The sequence below is a fragment of the Motacilla alba genome, chromosome 3 (assembly GCF_015832195.1).
Source record: "Motacilla alba alba isolate MOTALB_02 chromosome 3, Motacilla_alba_V1.0_pri, whole genome shotgun sequence".
Lineage (NCBI taxonomy): Eukaryota > Metazoa > Chordata > Aves > Passeriformes > Motacillidae > Motacilla > Motacilla alba.
The window spans coordinates 58,227,288-58,248,788 of NC_052018.1; the positions used below are offsets into that span (position 1 = coordinate 58,227,288).

A 21,501-nucleotide genomic window follows, 5' to 3' on the forward strand; every position below is an offset into this window, starting at 1 on the left:
GGAAGAGGGCATGAGACTACATATGAGTAAAAGTGAAAAGAACTAAAATATTGAGTAGGTAATCAGTTAGTGAGTATGGGTTTGGAAACTAGCAATGGTATTACTAAATGCAGTATCTGAAATGGAAAAAAAAACTGTTTACAAGCTTGCTAAACACACATACCCAGCATACTTCTCAGAAAGAATGGAACATCAATATATTTCCACTTCAGTCCTTATAAGGAATTGTATGTTCAGCTACCTTGCATTTATTTATTCTATAGGTAGATAAGGGATGACTGCACAGAATCAAGGACTTCATATTCTTTTGTTATGAACTCTTGGATATGACCTTCAGTTCATTGTATTCTTTATTTAAGATTAAGGACTTTACTGGTTTCATTTCAGCAAAGCAGTGAAGATCTTACTCTTCAGAGAGAGGGATGCATTTTGGTACAAAAATCAGTACATAAGCAAATATAAAATGTTGTCTGTAAGCACCCCTCCCCCCTTTTTCTTTTTTTTTTCAAAAGCATTTAAGAGTGTTACTTAGGAGAAAGACTGCCTTTTCAAGAAGATTTAAAATGTTGTATTGATAGTACCAGCTTTTAAAAAAATTTTTAAATGGAAGCTTTAAAATTTTTAAATGGAAGTGTTAATAGCTTCAAGCTGTTTTCATGTATGACCCATTTTCTGACTCATAAATGCCTTGTTTCCTCTCTCTTTAATTTACTTTTTTGTCAACAAATGTGGGTCTGTCTGGAAATGACAAGAAACCTGAAAGCTGCATTGCCTAAGAGACTGGCCCCACTTCTCCATGGTCCTTCCAGGTTATTCTAGAACTAAAAACCAGAGGAGAAGAGCAAAATTATTTGTCTTGTTTATTACAGGGAGTCATGGTAAGAAATAAATGAGAACTGGTTCCCCAAAACCACCATTTCATTAATTCTGATGAGAGCCTTGTTTGTGTCATGTAGCAGCCTAAAATGGATGAAGTCTGGAGGTATTCTTTGTTACGGTCAATTTGCTACCAGATTACTTGGGGAAGTTCTTCTTGTCCCAGAGAAATTCCTCAGGTATGTGCCTGCCAACTACTTGATCCTTTTCTGATGACATCAGAGGACAAATTTTAAAAAATAAGGACAAGACTTCTGTCCTGTGCCCATTCCTGAATCACAGATTCAAAACCAGAGTTTTCATTGCAACATTCTCTCTCTATGTGTGAGAGGTATTAAAGACTGTTTTTGTGAGAACTGAGACTCCTTGAAAAGTGTATTGCCAGACATAAGTTAGTCCAATGAAAATAGGCTAACTAGAAATAAAAAAGAAATACGTATCTAATGGAAATGTAGTAAAGGATTTCAGTGCTTAATAAATCTGAAATCGCTGGCTTTATTGTAAACCTCAGCTGTCCCAGCATAGTCAAGGAATGGAATGGAAGTTTCATTTACTGCATACTATAAATCATTACTTCAGAATCCCTACAGAAAGGTTTAGAACTGGTATTTCTGCAGCTGGAAAGTTATTGGTGCATGCTGTCCAATTGTGTGGGGGTTTTTGGTGGTTTTTTGCGAGGTGTGGTAGTTGTTGTGGTTTGTTTTGTTTTAGTTTAGTTAATTTGTTTGTTTCTGGGTTTTTTTGGTCCATGCTAGATTCTGTACTAAATTTGTCCTGGGGAAAAATTAATTGAAGAACTACTTTTATTCTCTGGATTTCCATTTTGTCAGTCTCAGGACTATCAAGCTATTTTCTTTGTCTGTTTAATCTTTGGATCTTCTGAAGATGTGGGGTGCTGTTTCTACCATTAGATATATACCTAACTGCTCTGTAGAGGGAACAAGATGTGAAAGATGTAGTAAAAAAATGATTTGTCCTTGTAATCAGAGGTCCTGAGATAGGTTTGAAATTCAGTACTGATTCAGATACTCACATGATATTAATCCTCACCCTGTTCGCTGAAGTCAAATACTGAATGGAATTATCACTGCACTGGAGTAATTACTATTAAATATGATTTTGCATAGATGTAATCTGTAAGAAAATTTCAACTGTATTTTTGGTCAAATGAATTTTTGATGATGAGAGTATCCATAACAAAAGGTTGAACTATTGTGATTCATTAATTTAGCAAGGCTACCTTGTGGTTACAGAGTATTGTTGAATTTTAAAGTAGGAGTAGATACTGCCTTAGGAGTCTTGCTGCTGAACTTGAAATTGCCATTTTAAATTTTTTTACTTTTTATTTCAAAATACTAATAACAGTTGTTTAATGTCTTTAAAAAAGTTTGAGCCAGTTTAATTTCTTGTCTGAGAATATGATCTTTTGCCTTTTGCATTTGCACATGTGTATCAAAGGGTTTAAGTGAACTTTGACAGGTTCAGAAAAATATTGCCTGTCTCTTTAAACAAAAAAGAATCCAAATAAATTTTTAGAAGGTGCTTTGAATATGAATCAAATTTAATAAACCAAAAACTACTTGCAGGTATCTATTCATACATTAAAAGGTCAGCTAAGGGTTGATGCCTGTTGGTTTTGGTGGATTTTTGTGCATTTGCAGAGCTGCCCCTTATCACCTCTGTCCTTCCCTACACCTTCGTCTCACCTTCTGACTCACTGGCATGTGCAGCAACAAGCCTTCTCTTTGCTCCTGATGCAGAGTTATGTGTACTTACCTTCCCAAGCCTGCTGCTGTGTGTACATTTGCATCACTGTTCAGTTCTTGAGGGATGTGTGAGCCAGAGAGTGCAGCTGGAAGGCAGCTGAGCTCTTGGGTAGGAATGCAAAGGGTTCTCCAGCAAGGTTACTGGGGTTATCAGCAAATGAAAACAGGAATCAAAAATATGTCTCATATGGCACTTCCCACTGGGGTTTGTGGAGCAGTGCTGAGGCTGGAGAAAGAAGAGACAGTTAAGTCATATTCGTTCAGAATCTCTGCCCTGCTGGCTTATCGTTCCATTTTATGTGTTATACTGTTCAACATGACCTGATTGGAGCTGGATTTGGATTCTGCAATTGGCAATAGACAAGAACTATTTAGAATTATTTGATTTTGTGATCTGTAAATTCACATAAATATGTATGCAAAATTAAGTGACTAGGGTACTCGATGGAACTAATGAAGAAAGACAGTACAATTTTAGAACTTACTGATGTTTCAAAATATTTTTGTTAATTAGAACTAAATTAAAACCAAACCAGGAGTAAATCAAAGAACAGAGGCTTATGGGCAATAATTGAAATATCTTCCTGTTTGTCTTATAGAACACTTTTGATATCACAGAATCACAGAATGATCAAGGTTGGAAGAGACCTTCAAGATCATCTAGACCAACTGCCAACCCAGCACCAACATAATCACTCCAACACCATATTCCCAAGTGCCACATCCAGATGCCTCTTGAACACTTGAGACAGTGACTCCATCACCTCTTTGGGCAACTTATTCCAATGCCTAACCACTTTTTCAGTGATTTTTTGAAATCTTCTTGGAACCTCCCCTGATGTAACTTAGGGTCACTTCCTCTTGTCCTTTCACTTGAGACAGGGCAGAAGAGACTGACCCCCATTTCACTTCAACCTCCTTCAGGCAGTTGTAGAGAATCTTCTCAGAGTAAATAACCCCATTTCCCTCAGATGCTCCTCATGAGACTTGTGCCCTTTCTTGGACTTGCTCGAGCACACTCCTTTTTGAAGTGAGTGGTCCATAACCAGACACAGGATTAGAGGTGTGGCCTCACTGGTATCGGGTACAGGGGGATGATCATTGCCCTGTTCCTGCTGCCCACACTATTCCTGATATAGGCCAGGATGCCATTGGCTTTCCTGGCCACCTGAGCACACCTGGCTCCTGTTCAGCAGCTGTCAGCCAGCACCCCCAAGTCCCTGCCACTGAGCAGATGTTGAGCTACTCTGCCTCAAGCCTGTAGCGATGTGTGGGATTATGGTCACCCAACTGCAGGACCCAGTACTTCACCATATGCAGATGTATTTTGAATACATGGACTATTTAAAAATCAAACATTAATTTTAGTCATATTTATACCACAGTAAGCTTAGATGAGAGCCTGGTGTTTTCTTCTAATTTGCTGCTCATTCAGGTAATTTTCTGGAAGACTAATGTCTGAAATAGAGTGTTGGAAGCTCTTGGAACAATTTAGGTGTGAGGAAATGCAAAATATGTTAGGTGTTTTTGGTGAAAGTTGTCAGAGCTGCTGGCTATTGCAGGTCTAGAGCCATGAGAGGCTGTGGGGCTGGGGTAGGATCCTGTGGTCTTCCCAGAAGAGATTTGAGGAGGGATGTACTGCCATCAGCTGCCAGCTTCAGCTCCACTGAGCTGCTGCTTTCCTATCAAGGCTTGGACAGGACCATGGTGGGTTAATAAGTTTGCTGTGCTAAGCATAGTGCAACATCCACTTCCAACATTCAGCAGTATGCAACAAAGACTATTTTGGCTAGAAATGAGTAAATAGATGAGTTTTTTGCAATAGTTAGCCATTAAAGAGTATTATGCAACAAACAGAAGTTCAAACCTGGATGGATTATTTTCCCCTTCATTTGTAAGAGGCATGAATATCTGGAAAATAAACATTCAGCAGGAGTCCCTGGAGTCTAGTAGACTGGTATTAGGTGTCTCCCATGTGAATGGGTAAACATATTTTTAAATGTCATGATGGAAGTGTGGCTGTTGTGTCCATAATACTGTACATTTAATTCTGCATTTATTTGTCTAATAGACTTTTTCCTTCTTTTGTAATTTAAAGGGCAGGGAGCAATTACTGTCTACCAACAATAAAAAGTGAGAAGATTAATGAGGTGGTATATTGTGGCACCGGTGAAGAACTTGAACTTTTTCTGTGAGGAATAAGAAATGCCACAAATAGATATGGATTTGCCAAAGTGAAATACAAGTGTTTAATGTATTGAAACAAAGTTATCACCAACACAAGAGGCAAGTTTATGTATTTCTCATGGACCTAATTTCTCACACATTATTGCATAAGTCACCACAAAAATATGTCAACAAACTGTGTTGCAACCATGTATTATGTGCAGTTGGCTACATGAATGTATTTCCTACCTTTCATGAGCCATGTTCTATTTACTTTCTCTTGATCGCATAGTCGGTATATGGAAATTAATCTTTGAACATTATCTGAATAAATAATTTAACTACTTTGGGATAGTTTAGAGAATTTGGATGTGTAAAACTTACCATTTACTACTCGCTTAGTACTGATGACTGGGAAACCTGCACATGAAGAAAGATCTGCAGGAAAGAGAAGATATAGAGGAATGAGGAAAAGAACATGGTCCAGTTTTTCAATCTGCTCTTTATTCTGGTGTAATGTAACCATTAGTCTGATCAACTGAAAGCTGACACTGAAGGAGTATTTTTTCCCTTGTCACATTACTGGTCACAATTCCTGTGGCTGGATTAGTAAACCAGTGTGACCACACAATTGGGATCCTTCCTTCTTTACTCTGCATTTTCTGGCCTCCTCCCATCTCAAGTCTTGTGGCTGTATGTTAAACAGCATTACTTTTCTACTCCAGGCCTCAACATCTATGTTCTGAAATGAAAAAAGAGCTAGACTGCCTGTCTGGCAGCAATTTACAGTTTCTATGCTTTGGACATAAAGAAAAATTACAGCCTTTATAGCCTTTAACACTAAATTTTCAGAGGTGATGTCCAAGAGTTACTTAGAGAGAGGCTGAATGTTTATGGCTGTCTTTGTTTGAAAGAAGAGCTGTAGAATCTGAGAAATCAAATAATCTTGAAAATCACTTTGGTGGGGGTGTCTCAAACTGTGTCCTTTATATAACAATCTGTTTAGGTTCTGTTTGTTATTATTTCTTACATGGTTCTGAAGTCCCCATTCCTGGAGGTGTTGAAGACCAGGCTGGAAAGGGCTTTGGGTAGCCTGGCTAGTGGAAGGTGTCCCTGTCCATGGATGGAGGGTTGGAAATAGATGATCTTTAAGGTCACTTCCAACCCAAATTCTGTGATTCTATGACAGGTCTAGTATATGTAATTTTCAGTTTCTGGAGAACCTCTATGACATACGTAATCAATAATTATATTTTATATTACTGTGTGTTAACAGGGTCTGGCCTTAAAAAGCGAGGACACACCTAAGAACTAGAGTACATGGTATTGACAGACTCCACTGCTGTGTGTTAAACTCTAGCATGTTTATCTCATGGTTTTCTGTTCATCATTATTCACAGAATGACTTGACATTCGAAGTTGAATTCAGCAATGTCCAGAGGACAAGTATAAGTGAAATACCTCAGCTGGATCGAAGTTTCCTCACAAAGTACCATGATTTGTGAGGCATCTTATTTCTGTGCATCCATTTTGCCTCCATTTCGACTGAAAGGACAAACCAAAGCACGCTTCTGTAAGGCCTGCATTTCCTCTACTAGGGTCCAGGCTGTCCAAAGCTGAAACTTGACATAATTTGTTACTAATTTTTATTAACAGAGGAAAAGAAGTGGGTGTGGGTGTGGGTGTGTATATATATATATATAGATATGTAAAATAAGCTGCAAAGCACAGGCATTCTGTTAGCCTGATTGCTCTTGAGTAGTGTGACCATTTTTGCAGCTCATCCCTGCAGGGGAAATGCAGTCCTTGCATGCAGTGACTGGACAGTATGATGTACTTTCAGATTGGCTGTTTGTTTGCCTTCTGTCAGACTTTTTTTCACCAGTCCTTTGATTGTCCATGGGCTTTTTTCCCATCAGTTACCCTTGTTACACTTTAGGGCATATGACTTTCAAGTCATTTAAATGTCTGGGATGCATATTCCTTGTACATGTACCAGCAGAATCATGGAATAATAGAGTATCCTGGGTTGGAAGAGGCCCACAAGGGTCATTGAATTCCTGGCCCTGCACAGGACAGCCCCAAGAGTCATACCATGAGACTGAGAGCATTGTCCAAAGACTTCTTGAACTCTCTCAGGCTAGGTGCTTTGACCACTTCCCTGGGGAGCCTGTTCCAGTGCTCAGCCATCCTCTGGGTCAAGAGTATTTTCCTAAAACCTAAACTACCACCCCTGAAACAACTTCAGGCCATTCCCTTGGGTCCTGTCACTGGTTACCATAGAGAAGAGATCAGTGTCTGTCCCTCCTCTTCCCCTCATGAGGAAGCTGTTACTGCAATGAGGTCTCTCCTCAGTCTTCTCTTCTCCAAGCTTAACAAAGCAAGTGACCTCAGCCACTCCTCATACGGCTTCTCCTCAAAGCCCTTCACCATCTTGGTCACCCTGCTTTGGATGTTAATAGCTTTATATCCTTCTTATCTTGTGGCTCCCAAAAGTGCCCCCAGCACTCGAGGTGAGGTTACTTCAGCTCAGAGCCAGAGCAGGACAATCCCCTCCCTTGCCTGGCTGGCCATGCTGTGCCTGATGCTCCCCAGGACAGGGTTGGCTCTCCTGCTGCCAGGGCACTGCTGACTCGTGTTCAACTTGCCATTGACCAGACCCCCAGGTCTCTTTCTGTGGCTCTGCTTTCCAGCCTCTCATTCCCCAGTCTGTCTGTAAATCCAGGGTTGTCCCATCACAAGTGCAGAATCCAGCACTTTCTCTTGTTGAACTTCCTAAGGCTGGTGATTGCACAGCCCTCTGATCTGTTTAGGTCTCTCTGCAGGAGCCCTGTGTTACCCCACTAGTGACAGGTCTGATGTCACTCCATACACTATCATCCTTTGTGCCCAGCCCATGAGCCAGTTGCTCACCCATCTCATGATGAGTTTATCCAGCCATGAGCTGGACACTGTGTCCAGAAGGACACTGTGATAAACAGTATCTAAAAGTTTACTAAAATCTGAAAAGATTATATCAACTGGCTTCCCTTGATCAGCTAGGTGTGTTACCTTGTCATAAAAGGAGATTAAGTTTGAAAAGCAGGACTTTCCTCTCATGAAGTCATGCTGTCTGTGACCAATGACAAAATTTTACTCTAAATGTGTGTATTTATTAGTTTGGTTTAATGAAATTGGCTTAAGCACAAATGGGTCTGTATGTTCAGGAACTGTTTTTTTCTTTTACTGGCCCTGAAGTGTGCACTGTTAATCCAAGGGACTGTAGTGGCTCTGTTCCTAGTGGCTCTGTTCCTAGGGATTACTGTTTTGGGACAAAAAAAAAGGTACTTCAGATAAACCTTATTTGCTGGGGTAAGTGCTCAAGCATTTTTACAAGCAGGTGTCAGATTTTCCCAAGTGCCTCCTTCATTCTCTGCTGTCCATCATGTTTTTGGGTTTGGCACCCCTGCCAAGTCTTTTTTTTTTTTTTTTTTCTGTATTCTTGCAAAGAGCTGGCACATAGTTTCTTGGAGATGGCCTGGTGGTAATCTGTTTGGGAAAATGTTTTTGTCTCTTCTCTAGCTGGTTCAAGAGGTCTGCATGCACTTTGATGAACTTCAAAGCACTGCTTTAAGTAGTCTTTTATTTCACCAAGGTTTATTTTCCTGTGGCCTAGAGCCCTCAGATTTCTTTGTTGTGACCACACATGGCTGTACTAGTGTTTTATTTCAAAAGTCCATTATGAAATGCAGCATGCCCCTTAAAGTAACATTTAAAATTTTGTTCTAAAGAAATGTAATTTGAAATATTAGATTGGTTTTGGTTGGAATTTTCCAAACAATGGTATCTAAATTATAATGTTGCATTTTGTAATCAGCATTCCTAGCTCAATTTTTTGAGCGTGACATAAATGAGAAAATTTAAGTATTTCAAGCATTTTTCTTAAAAAATGTCTTGTTTAATGTTGGTCATTGAAAGATTTTCCAAGGAATTTAATGAACATTTGGATAATTGGTTAAACATTGTATGCATCTTAAATATTTTGAAAGAACGCTTGCCAAAAATAAAAGGATCACATGAGCACTTAGAAGTCCTATAAAAGCACAGTAAAGAAAGATTTATGACTGATTCCTGTGTTTTTGCTGGCACTTACCTTTGAAATAGTTTGGAGGTAAGTGTAAGAATCTGACAGCACTTCCTGAAATACCTTTTTCCAATCTATTGAATGCACTTAACCTTTTCTTTTCAGGTGGTTGGATTGTGCTAGTTTATCTGAGCATTAAAAAAGAAAAAAAAAGTGGCCTCGATAATTTTGGTGTCTGGATAATTTTGGAAAAAGCTTACTAGAGTGAAACCTGGAGAAAATACTTCCAGATATGTTATGAAAGGATAAACTTCAGCCTATTCACAAAAGCCATATTATAATTCTAAGACTCTTATAAGAAATTCAGGGGTGCAATTTCTAGCCAAGTCTTTGAGGGATAGAATTAAATTTAATAGAGACAAGGATGACAGGGAATTTCTAAAAGTGTGAAAGCTGTACAGGATGTACATGAGATTGTTAGCTGAAGCTGGCCTTTTGGTTTGTTAATGCTTTCAGCTTCTCAAACCTTCTATTCTTCAGATTGTTTACACTCAAGTGAGATATCCTAAGTGCACGCTTCCAGAGTGTTTGCCTACTGAGCGCTACACTTTGGCACATTTGTGGGCACAGCTACTTGCCACACTCAGGGCCCTGTTGCTCCTGTCTCCAGAGCCACAGAGCCACACAGCAACTTGGTATTGCTGCCAGAAAATCATATCTTATGCAACGCCCTGGGACACTTTGTCAGCAGCTTTTTCATCAAATTTGGCATGCTTTGAGACAGCGGAATGAGGTTCCTCAGATTATGTGACTCTTCACGCAGCAGAGTCTGGGACTCAGGGATGGTGTCAGGGACAGATCGTGCCCAGGCAAAGCTGCTCTTGGCAGGAGGTGGAAATGGGCAGAAAAACCCTAAGCAATTTGACCAGTCATTATTTCATATCCTAGGGAATTGGATCAAAATTTTTTCCCACTGGTGTTGTTCCTTAAAGAGTAGTGGGCTCATCCAATGAGCAGGAATTCAAAAGATACACAAAACCAATAATTTGCAGAGATTTTACTCCACAGATCAGACACTACCATTAATTTTTAAATAACTGAAAGTTATCTGCCAGTTGTTATAGGTAGCAGAGGTCTCTCAATGGGTCACTTGAAATGTAAGTATGAAAGAGAATATTTTTCTAGTGCTGCTTACCACAACAGAATCTGAAAAATTAAATATTTCTCAAATTCTATGGATCACTGCAATATCTGCCCTTTGGGATGGAGAAAAGTAATGAACAAGTACAATAACTGTAGAATTACTAAGTAGAGAAAAGGACATCAGAATAAGAAATAGTCTAAATGAAAGAGAAGGTCTTAAGTGTGATACAAGTCAACAGAGTAATCTTTTGCAGAAAAGACAGATTTTAATCTGTGAGCAGAAAAACACATGAACAGGTCAATGTGCTGTTTTAAGAGAGACAGGCAAGGCATCTTTCAGATTTTTATGCTCACTTAGGCAAACAAAGTCCTTATGAGAGCAGGAGAATTAGGAAAGAAAGGAGGAGGCAGAATGGGTGGAGTAGCAGGAAAGGGAAGGGAAAATGTGTACCAAGAGAGAAGTATGTGAATTGTTCTCCAGGCTAACTGGAAATAGCTGAGGGAAAATAAACTTTATTTCCAGCAGAGGACTTGGGCTGGCCATGAGGTAGTGAAGCAGCAAACAGTTCACAGAGAGAGGCTTAATAATTGGAAATACTGTAAAGGCAAGTTAAAACAAGTTCCTGTGGGGCAGGTCTAGATATACAGTCTTATAAGTGATGCTCTGCTGTTCTTTACTGGATGCTACTATAGCATGAGTGCAGACTATAAAATTTCTGTGGGCTTGTTGATGTTACTTTTATCACATCAGGACTGCAGGGCAGTTTGGCAGCTTAACAAGGCAGAATAGTACCTATGGGTGTGTCTCTTATTCTTTATGCTAATTATATACATGGTTTTTTCTTTGTAAATGTGCATTGCAGAAAAAAAAAAAGGTTTTGGTGTTTGAGTGTATTTCTGTCAAATCTTTAAAAAATCAATATTTCTGTAAAGTGGAAATCCCACTGTAAATATTTCTGACTTGAAAACTGAAGGAGAGAAATTTTCTTGTCTGAACTTTTTCTTTGCAGAAACTAGATTTCTGTGGTGATTTAAGTAGTCTTCAAAATATTAATCAGAGAATAATATTTTCTCTTATTTCAGAAGTTAAATTCTGGCATAAAATAGTATGGTAATATAAAATAGTAATAGTATTTATCATGTGTTATGGCTTGCATGACATCTCTTAATTGGTTCTTCTCAGATGTATTTCTGGCTTTCACTTTATCCCATGGGCAAAATGTCCTGGCACACAAAATTTCAGGCAATGGGGAGTAGTTACTTTGAAGGCTTGTCTTCTGAGAGAAGCAGTTCCACTCCAGAGGAGAAAAGACAGAATTACAAATTATATAAGGCGAGGCCCTATACATAAATGACATTTTATAACTTTACAGGTACTACAAAGAAATACTTGTGATTTTTTTTTATATTTTAAATTTTTAAATTCTAGCAGGACTGACTTGAAAAACTTCATCATTTGTCTGGTTGATAGCACTTATAAAGAGCTGCTCACCACAGGATTGCAAAAATTTTAAATTCAGCCTTGATAAAAAATATAGAGTTATGTCATTTTATGATTAATGACTTATATGTTGTCAAGAGATGGCAATACTAAGGTACCTCAAATCTTTAGTTACAAATCTCAGTATGTGTTTGGGTCAGGTCACATGAAAAAAAAAAAAGGATTCTAAATAAATAAATAAATAAATAAATATTACAGAAGCTAAATAATCATGATAGACTGGGTTGCTGGGGTGCAGAGGGAGACGGAAGAGTGGAGCCATCCTGCCCAAGGCATGAGGAAAATGAATAGTGAGAGAGAGAGGAGAGATTTGGACGAAATGCCTGCAGGGAGTCTGGGCATGAGGGAAGCAGCCAGGCAGAGTCAGGCCAGGCACCAGAGGAGGGAAGTTTGTTCTTTCTGGACAGGGAGATGATGCTGGAAAGGAAAGCCCAAAGGTGAAAGTGGGTGTAAGAATGGGACCAGTGGGGCTGGATGGGTCAAATGAGAGGGGCAGACAAAGAACATCTGTGGGAGAACAGAGCAGAGGTTCCCAGTGGCAGCAGCCTCTGTTTGTCTAAGAGCTTTTACTTTTCCTAAAACAGAGTAGAAGAAAGGACTTGTATTGTCACTACATACAGCAGTTAGTGGATGTCACTGATACCCTTCCTCTGCTGCTGAATGAGTGATCTGTCATCCCATGCTGCATTAACACAAGTGAGGGGTCCCCCAGCATGGCCCTGCTCTGCTGCCTGTGACTCTGTGAGGCAGAAAGGTAACATTTTTGTTTTTCTAGATGTCCTCTTTAGAAGGTGAGAAGCTACATGCCAAAAAGCTATTATTTGCAGACTTGTAATTTTATTAAGCCCAAGATAAGGTGACCTGTGTGATTCTTATTTGGTCCCTCTGTGATTATTATTATTATTTTTGCCATGTTTATAAGGTAATTATCAGTGGACTGCAGTTCCAATATATGAAAAGGATCATCTTGGAATGTGTCATTCTTCTATAGTGGAATATGTCACTGGAAATTCTCTACTCATTTTTCCCAAAGGCTGGTAACTAAAAAAAGAAAGAGGCAAAAATTGTTATGTGGAAGCATCTGATTTTCTGGCCTGAAGAACTAAATTTCTGTCTAATTCTGCCACAAATGCTTCTGTTGAGTTCAGAAATCATTTAAATCAAACTCTTCACAAGCATTCTGGTGTTGTATTGTAATTTTCTTTGTGCAAAATGGAAGTCCTACAGTCTGATTCATGTAAGTGTTGAACATTTGCTCTTGCAATTGCAGACAAGAAAAGTAGCACTCTGAGCATTCAAAACCTATTTAATGGTGAGTACTTAAAAACTCAGGTTGCCCATAACTCAGTATATACTTTTGACCTTAGTCTCTCTCAGTCTCATTTTTTATCCTTTTGACTCAGAAGAGTATTGGAAAAATACATTCATTAGGACCTGCCAGCTGCTAAATTGCTATAGTGGCATGGAAATACTGGCAGGAAATTAATTCTGAATTCGGACAATGTGCTGATAGTAAGGCACCAGACACTGAGCAGTCATGGAAAAAAAGCCTCATAGACAGAGTAGCTGCTCATTTAATACATTCTTTTTTATTTGGTGCACTGATGAGCCTGTTGCCCTTTGAAAAGTATGGTCACATAATTAAAGATAACATACAAATACACAGGACAGATAAATGAAGGTTTGAGTAGCATTTGCAAGATGCAGTTCAACCACTCTGTGTTTAAAATCTTAATCTTTTAAGGTATACTCATATAAAGAAAATGTGTGGGTGTTTCTGCAGTCACCTTATGTACAGTAAGAGATTATTAAACTTCTCTGCATAAGGAAAAAAAACCCCAGAAAGTTGCTATTGCTTCAAAACTGTTTCATTTTTTGGGCTATTCCATAAAATACAACTACACCACCATTTTTTACTTAAGAATAATGAAAATGACCCTATAAGTGAGCTGTAGTTTAGATTCTGACAGCTTTGAGAATCAGAATGGAAGAGAGACAATTTCTCGGTATTTATTTGAAAGACTTTTTGGTATGGATTTAAATTTTGGACCCATAGAACTGGCAAATAGATAGAGCTCTTTCCCATTTAGAGCCATCCCTCACTCTCCTGCTATTCCAAGAAAAACTTCCTGAAAACTTTCTGAAAAACGTTTTTCAGAAAGCTGGGCAAACCTCTATGTTGTCAAGGGAATCTGCTGCAAAATTATTACCCAACATGTGTAAGCCATGGAAAAGGAATCCAAGGACTGAAAGTATGGGAGAGGAAAGTATTGAAAACATCCAAATTCAGGTATTTGACACATGAAAAAGTAGTCTGGGCTTCTTTACTCTCCCATCAGTAGAACCTCCAGGAAATGTGGCTGGAGATGTTGTGGACCAGTCATTGACAATGCATAAGCACATATCTCTAGACTTTAATGCAGTCTATGTTGGTGATAGATCTGAGAATAAAATTAAATTTGTCAGAAATGAAGCTTTAAGGGATTGTAAGAATGTACAAATTTATACTGACTTTACTAGATAGTTCTAGGGGACACACACATGGAGTGATTTAGTTTTGGCACATCAAAATGTAGCATTTCAATCTGTCATTTTAAAATTAACCAGGTTAAGAATGAAGGAAGATGATAAAACTAATGCCAAAGGAAGTGCTCAATTTCACATCAAATAAGAAGTTTTGACGACCTAAGAAGATAAGCTTTTGTTTTCATGTTGCCAGAGCTTGTCCTCAACACTACTGTTTCTTGGTCAATACCAAGATATTTAACATAAATTTTAAAATTTAAGTTGCAGAATAAAATTTCACTTAATTTTAGTTCTAAAGAAAGCATTTCAATATCTTCTAAATACACTTGCTGGTACACTGTGAAATACTGACAGCATTTAAGGATTATTTTATTATTAAACTTTCATATAACTTTATTTTTGTTTATTTTTCTTACATTTCTCTTTTGTCAGTTATATTTTTTTCTTTTTTTCTGCAATGAGGCTGGTCAGTTTTCAGTTGGTTTCCTTGCCCCTTTCCCTTATTCTTATTTGGCCTTAATATATATCTTCTTTTATATTCAAAGTAGTTATATTTTCCTCATTCTTTTATGTCAATATTTCTTCACCTCATCCATTCACTACATCACCTTGGGGTTTTCTATGCAAGTAGTTCTGTTGAGCTGTCCCCTGCATTTACCCCAAAGGAGAAGACAAGATATGAGCAAAAGTCATGAAATTATTGTTACCAGAGGAGCATTTCTCTGTCAGGATGGTCTGTTCCTGTCTTGTCCAGGTGTCAAAGGAGCTGCTGTGCAGCTCTGCTCTGGTGGTCTTCCTGGTTGCAGTTTGAATTTCCCTTGACGGAAAGACTTGTGAAGGCACAGGTAGCTGCCAGGGCTGTGGGAAAGTGAAGAGAAGGATCTAGTCATGCATTCCATTTAGAGGTATGAATTAAAGGCAGCTCTTCCTCATCCTACAGCTTCTTTTCACCCAGGAGTGCCAAACATTCACAGCTATGTTTATCCCATACAGAAGCTGTTGGTCAACTTGAATGTCAAGTTCAGTGAGGCACTAAGCTGGAAGGGACATCATCGTTGTCTAAGGGAAGTGGTTATTGCTCTTGGTTTTGATGTTACATCAGGGACATTGCTGATCATCAGGGAATAAAATGAGGAATAGTGGGGCAAGAAAGTCCTGCATATATTTTAGTTACCTAGACAAGGTCAGGGCATGGTGCAAAGATCAGCATGACAGCTCTCACTGCTGAATAGCTTCACACTACCAGGCAGGGTTTGGCCAGGTTAAGTAGCTCTCTCCCAGGACATGGGTCAGGAGCTATGCAAGAGTTCTCCTATGGTGTCATAAACAAAACCATCCTGTTTTGGGAGGACAAGAATTTAGTAGCGTGTGTTGCATGTGCTCAGAGCCATGGATCAGGAATTATTGACAATGAGGTCTTGGGGTGAGCCCTTGCTGATCTTCATCACTAGCGGAGTATCCGGCAAGGAGCGATGCCACTTTCTGCTCCCATTGCTGGAGCCCACTTTCATGGCTGTAACCTCTCTTGTGCCAATGCTGGTTTGGCATGTGGTCATGTCCCAAAGTTCCTATCTGGCCTAAAATATCCTGTGATTCTGTCCATTTGAGATACAACTTCATGTAAGGCATTCTCTCTCTCATGAGGTTGTACTTAGCTTAATTACAGCCCTAGACATTTTAAGATTTTTATTAAACCAGTGCTTTCATTTGCATGACATATGATTTTTTTTCCAGATTCATTTGGGTTACTTTTTGAGAGTACAGTTTTGAGGTCCTTAATGTATTTGGCAATTTTCTCTTTATTTATATACTTACTCAATCCTATTGCAGTACTTCTCCTTGAGATGTCTTCTGAGTGTTTTCAAGCACTTAGATTTGTTCAAATAGTATTTCATAAGTATTTTGCCCCATACAGAAGTTCATATTATAACAGCCGATTAATTTCATATGGAATGGCAGACTGGTGTCATTATAAGTCCAATGTGTGGAAAAATATTTGTACTAGACCTCGACTGCTTTTGAAATGAACAATAGTTTTGAGGCACCTTACCCTGGGAAATTTCAGCCATTCTGGTAAGCAGATTAAAGTTTTGTGTTTGAAAATAAATCCAGAAAATTAGAATTTCTCAAGGTGTCTTTTTTAACTATTTATATAATTTCCCTGACTACAGAACCTCTTTTTTCAGGTAAGGCTGGGGTTCTGAATAAATTTGGCTTAACCTCACTGTTGTATGGACTGTGTACTTTGGACTATCCTAAATTCATTCTGCCTGCCAGTCAGATTCTCTTGATGTAAAAAAACCTGAGTTTGCATTATAAAACTGGAATTGTCTCATGCACACTTCCTTTTTACTTTGCAGATAATATAAGTTTAATAATCTCCTTCTGATTCAGAGCTGCAGATGATGAGTGAATGTATAAAGCAGAGGTGTGTTTCTTTACACACTCATCAAAGTGTGAAACAGGAAAGAGTGTGGGAGACAATTTTGTTCTGCTCTGTGGGTTCCAAACACTTTCCATTTTATCTCTGCTGTGTTATTACATTTGGAAATGTGCAGTAAATTCTGGGGTTTTATTCAATTTCTAATCTGTTCTGGTTTTGTGCAGGCCTTAGAGAGAGAGCTTTATCTGGGGATTTCTTTCTTTGTGATTTGCATGTTTTTTTGGTAAACATAATTGGCAAGATATTCTGGTCTTTTATTTTTTGTTGTTGTTTGCATAGGTTACAAAGGGAATTGCAGAAAAGGTTCTGCTCTTATATTTTGGGAATGATGGTCTTGCCAAAGTCATTAAGCTGGGTTGAGTTGTTTTACTGTGTTCTCCAGAAGACCAGCCCTTGAAACCTAACTGAAAACTTGATGAAGAGTGGGCTTATGGTGTTGGTTTTTTTTTTTGGTGGTTTTTTAATTTTTTTTTTTTTTTTTTTGGTCAGGACACAGCATCAGTGGTCTGTGATGTACACTAACTAGGAGATGGTTTCTGGATGAAATCTGATAAGCTATTTTGGTTTAGCAATCTCTATTATTGGGATCCTCTTTTCACAAAAAGTTCTTCTCCTCACCTCCTCTAATAATTGCTTGACTTAGTTTATTACCAGCTTTTATTTCTACTATATATAAATGGAAAGAATGTTATTTTTGGGGAATATGGGGCTAGGGGTATTTTAGTATGCTTCCCACTGTGGTTCACCAAAACCTGAATGTGGTGACCCTGCAGAGCCAGTTTGCAAAATGCAAATGCCAAATGCCACTGGAATGGAACTGATTCTGAGGGCAGGAAGCAGCAAGGTCATCTTTAGATTCCTTTTGGTTTGTGAAGCCAGTGTTAACAGATTCATAGTGCTCTCTCCGTGTTGCAAGTTTGTGTGCAGGGAGGCGATGGAGGCCCAAGTCAGGTTTGACACACGTGGGCATTGCAGGCAGGCGTGAGCAGCAGCACTGCTTCCCTGTGATCCCTGGGAACAAGCAGGGTGCCAGCTCTCTCACTGCTTCTGCCTGCAGCCTCCCTGTGGAACAGGGGTCTTGTGTGACTGAGGATGGACAGGACCTGTGGGACAGAGTCCACACAAGCATGGAAAGATATCTGCCTTTACTGCATCTTTCTTCTCAGTGTTTTCATGTACCTTATTTTCTTTGGAGTGCACATATTTTATGAATTTTTCTCGTTCCTTCTACATTAGAAAAAGCTTTTTCGTTTGTTTGTCTGTTTGAGGTATTTTTTGAGTAATTTTTAATCTTTCTTAAGTATAACTTCAATAAAAATGTGTTTGTGAACCCAGGCTTGATCTGAAAAAGGATGGATACCAGAGATGAAAATTTAATTTATCTGGACTGATAGATCAGTGATGACTGATGCTTTTTGGTATTTCTTCATTTTGGTTTTACCTAGGAAAGGATTTTCTTTTGTATCCAACTGGGAAACTAGGATTGCTTTAGCAAGCATGTAATATTGGAAGACTGCTACACACTTGCAAAAATATGTAATTGTATTGAAACTTCAATTTTTTTTCTCGTACTGTTTTTTAAAGCGCAAAGTTTTGATTTTTTTCTACTTCTTATTGATATGAAAATAATTCTGGGAACCTTATCTCCTATAACATGCATATTTGTATCAGTTTTAAAAAAAATGGTCAAAAATGATGAATATCTATCAAGTCATCATGTGTACCTAATGGATTAATCTATGGCTGTTAAAATTATATTGACAGTGTTAGATTGCTTGCTGGATTACTTCAAATACTTGAAACATTCTTGCGGTTATGTGCACCTAAAAGGATGTATTTTAAAGAAACCACAACACGGTTTATTTAAACTTATACTGACAGAGGTGATAAAGCTGGAGACAGATGAGAATGGGGTGGAGAAGATAAGAAACAACAGCTTTGATCAGTACTTAGTAGAGAAAAAAAGGAAGTCAATTAAGTGAGGCACTGGGATAAAGCAAATTCAAAGGAAGGTTCAGGACCTTGAGAAGAATAAAAAGTATTTGCTAGGTTTGTTGGGCTGGAAAAGGGAAAAGGTAGTTATATGTACAATGTATGTGTTGTATCCATAATGATTGATTAATGATACTGTATTAATTTTGGTACATTTGAAATTTTTAATTTTTACATTTTAAAATCCAAAATATTCAAGGACTTTTCCACCAGCCTAATTTCATAGAATCATGTTGTCAATTGTGACATTCTCCAATTTTCCTGTCTCACTAAAAACATGACACAGAGATGTGTCATGTCAGCCCTTCACCCTTTACAATTCTTCACTTCTGAACAAGTTCCAAGCAAAAGGGAAAGGTTATTTAAGTAAATGTTCAAAATTAGCTGATGTATAAGTCTTGGCAAAGAACATTGAGTTTAAAAAATGCAGTTTTCCTGAATAATGCCAGTAGCAGTTTCTGCTAACTTCGTAAAGCCTCATGTTCCTCTAATAACTGGTATATTTTCATTGAAAAACTTTGAATTAATATCATATTTGGGGACAGAAATTATATATATAAAGTCTTGAGGGGATGGCTGAAAGCACATGTGAGAGTGTCCAGGTGCCTTTGGCTGGTAGAAAGCAGTTGAGAGGTACTGCAGCATGAGATGTCAGGGAACTTAGGCTGGATGAGATATTACAGCATACCAAAAGAAATCAGAAAGCTGCTGGGGAGTACAGGTTTGGAGCAGGAAGGTGTGGTTGGTGCCAGATGTCTCGGTTCATCAAAGCATAGCAAGTTTTGCTGCTCTCAAGAAGGGAATAAGGCAAATTAGATATGTAGGAAGAAATCTGAAAGAGTCTCCTAGGCTCAAAAGCAGGATATGTTTATTTGAGAAAATGTTGAGACTGGGGAGATAAAAGCCACCTATTTACTGACCAGCAATTAAAGCATGCATGTAAGTGGAGAATTACTATGAACAGTAGGATTCTTCATGCTTTAGCTTGTCTGGTGCTGTCACACCCAATGGTATTTGTCTCCTGGACAATTTTTAGTGCAGACTCTTACTGGAAAGCATGTTTTGCAAAGAACCGTTTGCCTTCCAGGGGCAGTCCCAGAGTTCACTGGGGGCTCCCTTGGCAATTTCACATCCTCTCAGCTTTGTGCACCACACCCGCAGCAGCTACCCATAATAACCTCTTACCAGGTTCAGTGGATGTGCATTCATTGCCATTCGCAGATAGCTCTGTTTGGTTTTCACCTGCACAGCATCCTGCACATGCTGGTCATGTGCATGTCTGGTACATGTCTGGTAACGTCTGTGTCACTGGAACAAAAGTTCTTCGGCAACCATTTATAATACACCCTTTTTTGTCGTGTTATAACGGCGTCTTAATTTTTTTGAAAGTGGTATTGTAATGAGAAAAGGCACTTTTTAATGAAGTATTAGATCTTGACAAGTTAAGGAAAGCTTGCATCTCTAATTTGACAATAACACTTGAAAACAGCTTGGTTAATAATTTAGGTTTATATAATATAATAATTTAAGTTAATAATTAAACTAATTCAGGTGCAATCATAAGTGATTTTTGACTCAGATTCTCAACCTAACTGCGATATTACAGTTCTGCTGAAACCTTTGGACGGGATCAGGTACACAAAATAGTGCTGTTTTTTTGGTATTTCTTTGTGGTGCTGAAAATGTGGTTAATTTACCAACTATTTGGTTAATTTATCATTTTTTAAAATATATTTTTCAAGGTAAAATGCCCAATAACTTCAGGTGGATTTATAGGAAATTGCACTGTACCTTACTAATTCTGCAACTTTCTAACTAGTAGAGAGGGCAGTAGAAATTTTAAAAAAAATTTTTTTAATCAGTTGTTTTCAAGAAAGCAAGGCTTCTTTTTTACAACCTGAAGCAGAGGATGAAGCTTGATCTCCCTGAAAGAACTATGCTTGTTTTTTCTTTCTTTTTTGTTTTTTTCTGCTACCGACAGGCCGAGCTCGGATAACAGGCGCCACAGCATCCGGGAGAGGATGTCCAGCACCACCGAGAAGGGGAGCCTGGCCATGGAGTCCACCAAGGAGACCCGGTACTGCGCCGTCTGCAACGACTACGCCTCAGGGTACCACTACGGGGTCTGGTCTTGCGAGGGCTGCAAAGCCTTCTTCAAAAGGAGTATTCAAGGTAATAAACTGTTCAAGTGAGTCACCTTTACTCTTTACTCTTAAGGAAACTGAAGGTACTTGAGATTCCAGCCTGAGTCTGGACAATGACATTTATTGGGTTTTCATTAGCAATTATGCTCTCCCACATAGTTTTAGCTCTGAACTTGGTGAATGCTTTTAGCAGGTATAAAATATATTGTTACTTAGTACAACATTAATAAGGAAAAGCAAAGCTTTTCTATATCATCCTTGCTTTAGGTATATCTGAACATGGTGGTAGTGAGAAACTTAATTTAAAAATACATATTGGACCAAGATGATCACTCTTTCAGGCTATGCATATCTCTCCTCTTATCCAAGGCATTTTTGAGAATTTGGTGTCAGATGATTAATTCCTGCTGATTGATTTATTAATCTTAATTTAGTGCTCCATTAGCCAGATGGTTCAGTTCAAATCCCAATTCCTAAAGATGCTAGATGTCTTCATAGAGCCAGTATTGAAAAGGAATGTTTCCTTGATTAAATATTACTTGTGTCTGTCAACAAAGCAGGGCTTTGAACTGTACACAAAATGGTTTTGTTCACAGTCTTGTTGTGGTTAAAAAGGCTAGTGGAGTAAAGGGCATCTAACAAAAACACTGTTAATTACTGTGACAGAGATAATTCTTTCCTTAAATGCCTGTCACTTTGTGGAATGGATGCTTTTTTTTTTTTTTTTTGCTTTGTTCAACATCTCTTAAAATGAGTAAGAAGTAATTATAATTCCACAGAAAATACAGGTACTGTTCGATATCTAAGATTTAGAAAATAAAATAGATTTCTTCCTTTTAAACAGAAAACTGTTAAAGTGCTGTGCTTTATTTAGGCTTCTA

At 38.4% G+C, this 21,501-nt stretch overlaps 1 protein-coding gene across 1 annotated transcript in view; it reads left to right on the forward strand.

Moving 5' to 3' along the window:
* ESR1 (estrogen receptor 1) overlaps positions 1 to 21,501 on the forward strand; it is a 106,174-nt gene that overhangs the window by 13,748 nt on the left and 70,925 nt on the right. Inside the window, 1 exon segment of the mRNA XM_038131347.1 lies at positions 20,458 to 20,648. Coding sequence (XP_037987275.1) covers positions 20,458 to 20,648 — 191 coding nt within the window.